Source organism: Myxocyprinus asiaticus, chromosome 39 (assembly GCF_019703515.2).
Source record: "Myxocyprinus asiaticus isolate MX2 ecotype Aquarium Trade chromosome 39, UBuf_Myxa_2, whole genome shotgun sequence".
Lineage (NCBI taxonomy): Eukaryota > Metazoa > Chordata > Actinopteri > Cypriniformes > Catostomidae > Myxocyprinus > Myxocyprinus asiaticus.
This window is the reverse complement of record NC_059382.1, coordinates 32,331,092-32,340,867: the sequence shown is the minus strand read 5'-3', so window position 1 is coordinate 32,340,867 and position 9,776 is coordinate 32,331,092. Positions and strand designations below refer to the sequence as shown.

Below are 9,776 nucleotides of genomic sequence, written 5' to 3'. Positions count from 1 at the left end.
TCCTCTTCAAATCCTTTATTCTTTACATTTGCGAGACAATGGATCATGATGTGTCCCTGACGATGAAAATAAAGACTTACTGTGTCTTAGTATATAGAACATTGTTGCCCCAACTAGGATAAGACTGTTCAAGTCTTACATTGACAAGTCCTATGACCTTGTTCTTTAGAAAAACAACAATTCCTTAAGTTTGAACACCAAGTGCCAAAATTCAGAGGGAAAGTTTTGGTAAAATAACCTTCTTTAAATGACTCAGGCAAACACCATATAGCTTCACAGGACAGAGAATTAATTCATCTCATTATCCTAGATCAACACATCCATTTCAAACACCCTAAGATGATACAATGGATTGCCATAAACAGTGCAGGAAAATGAAAACAAAATAAAAACAGCCACTCTCTATCGTACAGTAAAAAACAAAGTTGAAATTCCTAATTTTTATGCAGTAAAATGCTAAGAAAAGGTTTGAGACATGGATTTCCCATGAGGATTCTACAATTGATCCACTAGGAGATGAAACTACATCGCCTGGTGTCACCTCGATTTTTAATGTGCAAGCAGTTCTTTTTTGTACAATAAGCTTCACATGGAAAGGCAGTACAACTGATGGTGTTAAAAAAAATGTTTTCTTTGAAGAAATTAATCAAGCTGTGAACGTTGCCGTAGACCCAAGTGTCACCAACCAAATCTATCATGCATACATGTTGCTCTTCTAAATGAATGAAATGTGTGGCACATTGTTCCTGAAAGCATTTCTCACCTGGATTGGCCAGACTTGGTCCAAAATCTTTCAGAAAGAAGAATTAAAAACAAATTCAAAAGCTCTTCGCTTTGAAATCGTTTAATTAAGAATCAAGCTCAAAGTTTTAATTTTCAAACACAGTAAAGAAATTTAAAGAGCAAAATATAAAATGACAGCAGGTTTTACTCCTGCTCACGTCTACAAATTCCAAATGGCTGGTTTAAACACAAAGATACTTTGGAAAGGGAGAGAGATTATACATCATAAAGTCCTTAAACACAATTGAATCGACCTGGAGATGCTGTCCTCCATGTTTTGGCTCTTTCAGGTGTGTGGGAGGAGTTTGTGAGGACAGGCAAGGGCAGAGTTAAGACTATGCCACACCCCCTTTTCTAGAGGCCCCACCTCCACATGCGTTCTAAGCCAATCAGATGAGGGTTCGTTTAGGATTCGAGAGCACACCAGCACCTCATGCCCCTGCCTGCGTGTCTCTTGGAGAAGATTTTGTTTGGTTTTTTTTGGAGATCAAAGCCGGTAGAATCCAGTATAGCCTTCCGGAATAATGCAGCCACACTGACACATTTTAATTCTTAGAGAACGGAAACACACAAAAAAAAAAGAACAAAATGGTTACACAGGGTCCATTCTAGGAGTTGGTGAAATGTTGTAATTTGCACAGGAACATTATGACAGCAATATTAAAATCAATTCAACACAAACAGAAACATTGCAGGAGGTTGAACTCGTGTCGATCTACCAATTTAACAATGTGAAATTACTTTTGCATGGCTCAAAAACTGAACACTGACTGTACAACTGGACTACATTGTGCTTAAATGCCAATTTTCAGACACTGTCAGGACTGGTTAGAAAACAAGTACCACATGTACAATCCAGTGTGCATTCTAAGGTTACAGTGTTTAAATTGGTATCATCTATTTTATAATTAGATAACTGAAGGGTGGTGCATTGAAATAAGTGAAATTACGCCTGTGTATAGTTCAGCTAAATCCAGAAAAAAAGAAAAGAAAAAAAAAGTCATATTAGCAATGCAACAAACCAATAAATACTGCTTCACGTGAACGCTAATGTGGATCGAATATGAACCGTGGAGAAATTAGCTAGCTGCCCCGCAATAAAAGTGCAGATTCGAAGACAAAAACAAATTTTTGTTCAAATCGACATTGTATGTCGCACGAAAAAAGGGCTTAACGTGTGGAGTTTAGTCTCTTTCTAAAAAAAACAAGCCAAAAAATACCAAACAAATTCATTCCTTTTAAGAGAGCAGCTCAAACAAAAAACCCTTTGAAAAACATTCCCCTGACGAAAACTACCGTACAGAGCAGGCACTAATTACTGGGAAGCAAAAGTGGACATTAAAACCATTGTTAAACAGTTTGCCATGCATTCACGAGCTGCTCGTTGGTGTGACGATCGATGTGGCTGTGGTCTTTTTTCCCCCTTCTTTTTTCCCGTTTAATAAATATATAGTCGCGCAATCTGGATTCGGAAGTAGGGACTCCGCTCATCTCTTACAGGTAGGAATGATAACAGAGGCATTATCACATTCCCATTGGCATTGATACGTTTTTTTTTTCCCCCTTCTTGTCATCCCGGGACCTCACCCTCCCCTCTCCCATACATCCCTCCCCTTCTTTCTCTCTCCCTTCTGGAGTGCAGAGGGAGACTGCAGTCTCTTAGTGTTTGTCTTTGGGAATTACCTCCTCCCTGGGTTTGGCACCCCCAAAGATGGCCGAGTTGGGGTTGGCAACTTGGTTAAGGGGAGCTGCCACCGTACGGGGCTTCAACTGTAGCCTTGGTCTCTGTGCTCTTTCCTCTGTGAAAAAGAAAATGATTAAGAGTGATGTTTGCTATTACTGTATATAGCTATTATCATAAGCAAAACTTTAAGCCAGCATGAAATGGAATTCGCAACCCATTTTACTTCCGTAAAATGACGCTTTCAGTGTGAAACAGATATCTGAGACAAAATTTAGGGTGGCATTTAATTTTATCCATTTGGGAATTGATTGGACCAAGAATGTGGGTGTTCCATACCAGAATGGAGCCAGACCTGAAAGCAAGCTTGCAGTGGATTGTGGAGGACTACTGCTGGCAACCACTTTTGAGGCTTTTTAATAGGGACATGGGTGCCGAAGGTCAAATAAGAATATCTCGACATATTCCAATAGTAATACATATTTTTCCATGTATAGTGTTATTTCTTTACTATTACGGTCATATCCTTAACATTAAATTATTGCATTAAATATTGGCAAGCTTTTAAAAAGGCTGCATTACAACCAACAGTAGCCTAAAACAATGCTTTTTGAGTAGGGCAGTCACAATTGTCAATAGGCAGTGACAATACATTTTCACAAAAAAAATAAAAATAATAATAATAAATTTGCGATTGAAACAATTAATTGTCATTTTTAGGGTTTTCACCATATGAGGATTATTTGTCTATTTTTGGGCTTTGACGATTATGACGACATTTTAGGTGTACGTACTGTTCTTTATGTTGTATGTGAAAATCCCAGGAGATCAACAGTTACAGAAATGCTCAAACCAGCCAGTCTGCCACCAACAATCATCCATGCGATTATCTAATCAGCCAATCATGTGGCAGCAGTGCAGTGCATAAAATAATGCAGATACAGGTCAGGAGCTTCAGTTACTGTTCACATCAACCATCAGAATGGGGAAAAAATGTGATCTCAGTGATTTGGACCGTGGCATGACTATTGGTGCCAGATGGGCTGGTTTGAGTATTTCTGTAACTGCTGATCTCCTGGGATTTTCACGCACAACAGTCTCTAGGATTTACTCTGAATGGTGCAAAAAACATCCAGTGTTCTTTGGATGGAAATGCCTTGTTGATGAGAGAGGTCAACGGAAAATGGCCAGACTGGTTCGAACTGACAAAGTCTACACTAACTCAGATAACCGCTCCGTACAACTGTGATGAGAAGAATATAACCTCAGAATGCTATTCCGAGATGTGGGTTGGCACTGTTTTGGCGGCACGAGGGGGACCTACACAACATTAGGCAGGTGGTTTTAATGTTGTGGCTGATTGGTGTACATACACTGGTGGCCAAAAGTTTGGAATAATGTACAGATTTTGTTCTTATGGAAATTGGTACTGTTTTTCACCAAAGTGGCATTCAACTAATCACAATGAATAGTCAGGACATTAATAATGAGAAAAATTACTATTACAAAAATAGAAAAAAAAACTACAAAGAGTTCATAAAAAAATCCTCCATGTGCAGCAATGACAGCTTTGCAGATCCTTGGCATTCTAGCTCAGTTTGTCAAGATACTCAGGTGACATTTGACCCCACGCTTCCTGTAGAACTTGCCATAGATGTGGCTGTCTTGTCGGGCACTTCTCATGCACCTTACAGTCTAGCTGATCCCACAAAAGCTCAATGGGGTTAAGATCCATAACACTTTTTCAATTATCTGTTGTCCAATGTCTGTGTTTCTTTGCCCACTCTAACATTTTCCTTTTGTTTTTCTGTTTCAAAAGTGGCTTTTTCTTTGCATTTCTTCCCACAAGGCCTGCACCCCTGAGTTTTCTCTTTACTATTGCACATGAAACTGGTGTTGTGCGGGTAGAATTCAATGAAGCTGTCAGCTGAGGACATGTGAGGCATCTATTTCTCAAACTAGAGACTCTGATGTACTTATCCTCTTGTTTAGTTGTACATCTGGCCTTCCACATCTCTTTCTGTCCTTGTTAGAGCCAGTTGTCCTTTGTCTTTGAAGACTGTAGTGTACACCTTTGTATGAAATCTTCAGTTTTTTGGCAATTTCAAGCATTGTATAGCCTTCATTCCTCAAAACAATGATTGACTGACGAGTTTCTAGAGAAAGCTGTTTCTTTTTTTACCTAATATTGACCGTAAGACATGCCAGTCTATTGCATACTGTGGCAACTCAAACACAATGTTAAACTTCATTTAACGAACCAAACAGCTTTCAGCAGTGTCAGATATAATGACATCTGGTTAATAAAAGTGATTTTCTAGTACCAAATTAGCAATTTAGCATGATTACTCAAGGATAAGGTGTTGGAGTGATGGCTGCTGGAAATGGGGCCTGTCTAGATTTGATTAAAAAAAAAATGACTTTCAAATAGTGATGGTGCTGTTTTTTTACATCAGTAATGTCTTGACTATACTGAATTAAAGTACCGAAATAGCAAAATCTGTACATTATTCCAAACTTTTGGCCACCAGTGTATATATACACATTTAGAATGTATAACAACTATAAATCAGATCATTTATATATACATTATTGTGGCAGACAAGTAAAGCATTGATAAAGCAATACAAAAGTTGCTTTAAAAGGCAATCTTTCCATATATTAGAAAATAATCCTATAATTGGCCTATAGTCCACAGTAATCCATTTTGCAATTAAATTTGTCAATCTGTCTGAGGTAGGCTTATTATGAGGGCTTTTCTAAGGATGGGTCTATGTACACGTGGTTCAGTCGGGCACTTTAAGAATCTCTCTTTGGATGTCATGTCATTAACAGCATTTTAGGACAATGTGTCAAGTTAAATTTAGTTTGAAACTTAGAAAAACATCTTGAGACCCCTGCATTCAGAGTTGCGCTCCATCCAGCTGTGTTTGAGAGCAAGAACGCATCCAATCTTGAGCTGTCTGCTGAGATTCATTCATCTGCACGTTGCCTGTACAGCTGGAGTTGCGTTTACTGTCCCCTGCTGACTGGGACTTGCAAAAACATGAAGGTGGTACTTCAAGCTTGAACTGATTCAATGGTAGATAAAATTCCTGCTTACGGTCCATAATGATTAAATGCGTAACATTTAATGCACTTTATTTTTTCATATAACTAATCTCATTGAATTAACGTGCCTGAAGAAAAACCTTACAGATTCTGTGTTTTTGAAAATATGTTTCTTCATTCATCTCAACAGCAATAGAATAAGCGGGCATCGTCTCCTCCCAGTCAATTAATATTGGGTCTATGAACTAGCACTGACCAAGAACATTTGCCATTACGCGGATGTTAAATTCTAATGAAACTGGAGCGCTTTATGTTCACTATCAAAATCCTCGCTTACATTTTCATGGAAGTTTGCCGTGGAAATGGATGGCACGTACATTACAGTGCTCCAGAAGAGGTTCATCTTCACGCGCTCTTTAGGATCTGCTTTGAGTGCTGTTCACATTGGGGATCAGTGAGACGGTCGGAGAGTATTGGAGTGCTTACATAAAGCAAACACCGGAAAATTAAACAAAAGCACGCCATCCATTGCATTTTACCCGCCCATGCAGCCTAGCATGTGTCAGCCGAAAAGAAAAGTACACAGGCAGAGGGAGTTATTACACGATGATGACCTCAAAGACAAACATAATTTTTTTCCTTTGGAATAATGTGCACTAGTGAATCAAGCACAATAAGACCAGAAACATGTAATTAAGTAAATAGGGTCAGTTTTGATTTCATGTTGACTTTCAAGTATGTATACAAGGTATGTGCATTTTCAAAGAAAAAACAATTGCGAAACCATCTGAGGGTTCTCTGAAGTCTGTCTGGCCTCCGCGAGGAGGTCCATCTCTGAAGCGCCCCATGCCTCCACCCCCCCTTCTGTCAGCAGGGCGACCGCCTCCTCGACTCCTCCCACCCATGAAGTCATCATCTCTAAATCCTGTGGAAAAAGGAAGGGTGTGACTAACTGTTCCATCACTATCCCAATGCACTGCAAATTTGTACAGAAAAACTGATCCAGGATAGGTTCAGGATTGATCTCACTCATCTGGATGAAGGGGAGTCTGATCCTAGATCAGTATTTCTAGACTTTAATTTGAGCACGCTTTTGATTATACACCAGCAGGGAGACTCCTGTGACAACATGACTGATGGCAATGGAGATGGAGACCCTGGAAATTCATGAATATGAATAATAATAAAAAATAAATAAAGTTATAGAAGGTAACTTCAACTCATAAAGGTCATTAAGAACGTAAATGTATATATATGTACCCTGTTGATCATAAAATATATTGTATCACAGAAGTAAACAGAATATTCTGGGTTGTTTATTTAAGGTCAATAGTCAGTCTCCGTGAAATGCTGTTGATTGCCACATAATTCTGACTCTTCCCTCAGTGTGTAAAAACTGAAATATGTTTACAGTAACACACTAATAATGGATGCCTATGGAGAATGTTGACTGGAGGGTTTAAAAATCAGAAATGTGGAGCTCACATTTTTAAATTTTATTTTTAAGAATTTACACAAATCAATTAGCAAAAAATAAATAAAACAAATTGCAATCAGAGTTGTAAAGTTGTCGAAATCATATTTTGGAGGTGTGACTATATAGGCTTTATAGGTGAAAGAACACCTGGTTATGCGCTCGGATACATATAAACAGCCCATTTACAGATAATTGTCATGTCCCATCCAATCGTCATGTCATAACCTTGCATTAACTGAAACATACCCAAATTAATCCAAATCGAATCGGAAAGGAATCAAGCTTGTGAAACAGAATCGACTCAGTAATTCTGTATCGAAACCCAGGCCTACTAACAAGCAACTTTTTTTTTTTTTTTTCAAAGGGAAACTTCACCTAAAAATGAAAATTCTCTCATCATTAACTCACCCTCATGCCATCCCAGATGTGTATGACTTTCTTCTGCGGAACACAAATGAAGATTTTAGAAGAATATCTCAGCTTTGTAGGTCCACACAATGCAACAGAACTTTGAAGATCAAAAAGGCAGACCAAGACATCATAAAAATAATCCATACAGCTCCAGTAATTTAATCAATGTCTTCTGAAGTGATCCAATTGATTTTGGTTGAGAACAGACCAAAATATATCTCCTTTTTCACTGTACATCTTAATAGCGGTCTCCTTGGCAATCATGATTTCAAGCTCGATTACACTTCCTATACCGCCATCTAGCGCTCTGCACATGCGTCAAGCACTAGGAAGTGTAATCGAGCTGGAAATAATGATCGTGACTACAGACTGCAATGGCAACATGTACAGTGAAAAAGGAGTTATATTTTGGTCTGTTCTCTCCCACACCTTTCATATCACCTCTGAAGGCATGGATTAATCCACTGGAGTCGTATAAATTACTTTTATGCTGCTTTGATGTGATTTTTGGAGCTTCAAAGTTCTGGCTACCATTCAATTGCATTGTATGGACCTACAGAGCTGAGATAATCTTCTAAAAATCTTTGTGTTCAGCAGAAGAAAGTCATACACATATGGTATGGCATGAGGGTGGCTAAATCATGAGAAATTTCATTTTTGGGTAAACTATCCTTTTAAGAGACGTTGTATTGTGCAGCCCAGACAACTGAGCAAACTGATAAAGTCTAATTAATTTGAGCGAATCTGAGAGTTTTGCTGCTTTATTTTATGCAAATCAGGTAGTTCAGATAAAAAAAGCCATCACTTGACCATTTCTTTTTTTTGTTTGTAGTGAATAAAATCTTGCTTTTATCACTGTTTTCAGTTAGTGTTCATATAAGTATGTGTGTCTACTTTTTGTGGTAGAGATTTAATGCTGTTTTTTATTTTTAAACATAAAATATGAAAATTATCTAAGAGATATTGCCACTCAAGTACTTGGACTGCAGTTAAACTACTTTAAAACACAAGTATCTTGAAGTTTGGTGAGCTACAGTTTCAAAGTAGCTTCCCCAACACTCATGGTTCTGAACATTGTGAGAGTTGCTTTTTAAAATGTTTATTTGCAATACTACCCGCTTGCCTGCTAGGCTGCCATAAAAAGATTTACGTTTGATGTAACAAACTGAGGAACACATTGAAATTGTCTGCAGTAATAGAGTGCAACAGTCTGGTTCCGAAAGTAAAAATCCCAATAATTCTTTCCATAAAGGGATTAATTTTTAACAATGACTAACCTTTAAAGAAGTACCTACCATTAGCTTCAAGATTGACAATGTATGCTATATGCTTCTGCTGAAGCAATCAGTCCAGATTATATAGAGATTGCTTAAAGAAATAGTTCACCCCAAAATGAAAATTCTCTCATTTACTCACCCTTATGCCATCCCAGATGTGTATGACATTCTTTCATCTGCTGAACACTAAAAATTTCTCAGCACTTTTGGTCCATACAATTCAAGTGAATGGGTACCAACATTTTGAAACTCCAAAAATCTCTTAAATCAGCATAAAAGTTATCTATAAGATGCCAGTGGTTAAATCAATGTCTCCAGAAGTGCTTTTTGAACAGTCAAAATTTTGCCACCCATTCACTTGCATAGTTTGGACCAACAGAGCTGAAATATTCTTCTAAAAATCATAATTTGTGTTCTGCAGAAGAAAGTCATACGCTTCTGGGATGGCATGAGGGTGAGCAAATGAGAGAATTTTCATTTTGGGGTGAACTATCCCTTTAATACACTTACCCATGATCCTGGGGGAAAAAATACCGGCACCAACGGCACACTTCCATGATGCACTGTGAATGATGCAATCGAGTCAGCCTACCTGCACTCTCAAACTACTATACTATCTGCATATATCTGATTATTTTGCAATACGCTCAAAACATATTGATTCTATGCTCTAAATCAGTAGTTTTTTAATTTTATATTTTTTATTTATGTCATTCACAATGCTTCATGGGATTGTAGTTCAATCCCACATTAAACGCTTTCAAAGTACATAGTTGAGTACATTTATTTTTTGTTTTGTACGATTTTTAAATACTTTGGTCACACTTTATATTAGGTGGCCTTAACTACTATGTACTAACATTAAATACATACAAGACTATGTATTTACTGTGTAACTACATGTTGTTCTGCAAAATTCCCACATTTGCTTTTACTGAGGTTGAGGTACGGTTAGGTTTAGGAGTAAGGGTGGGTTAGGGTTAGAGTTAGGTTTTGGGGTAAGGGCTGTGTTAAGGAGAAAGTTAACAGTGTAACTACAAATGTAATTAAATGCAAGTACTTTAAATGTAGTTAAAATGCAACAACATGTATGTAC

At 37.8% G+C, this 9,776-nt stretch overlaps 1 protein-coding gene across 3 annotated transcripts in view; it reads right to left on the bottom strand.

The window, feature by feature from the left end:
* The window catches only part of eif4h (eukaryotic translation initiation factor 4h), a 34,238-nt gene continuing 24,462 nt past the window's right edge, over window positions 1–9,776 (bottom strand). For all 3 annotated transcript variants that reach the window (XM_051679802.1, XM_051679803.1, XM_051679804.1), the window contains 3 exons: window positions 6,300–6,440; window positions 2,467–2,582; window positions 1–1,334 (listed from right to left, as the gene is read on the bottom strand). In XM_051679802.1, the coding sequence (XP_051535762.1) occupies window positions 1,329–1,334; window positions 2,467–2,582; window positions 6,300–6,440 (263 nt within the window). In that variant the 3' untranslated portion in view covers window positions 1–1,328. The remainder of the gene's footprint in view (window positions 1,335–2,466; window positions 2,583–6,299; window positions 6,441–9,776) is intronic.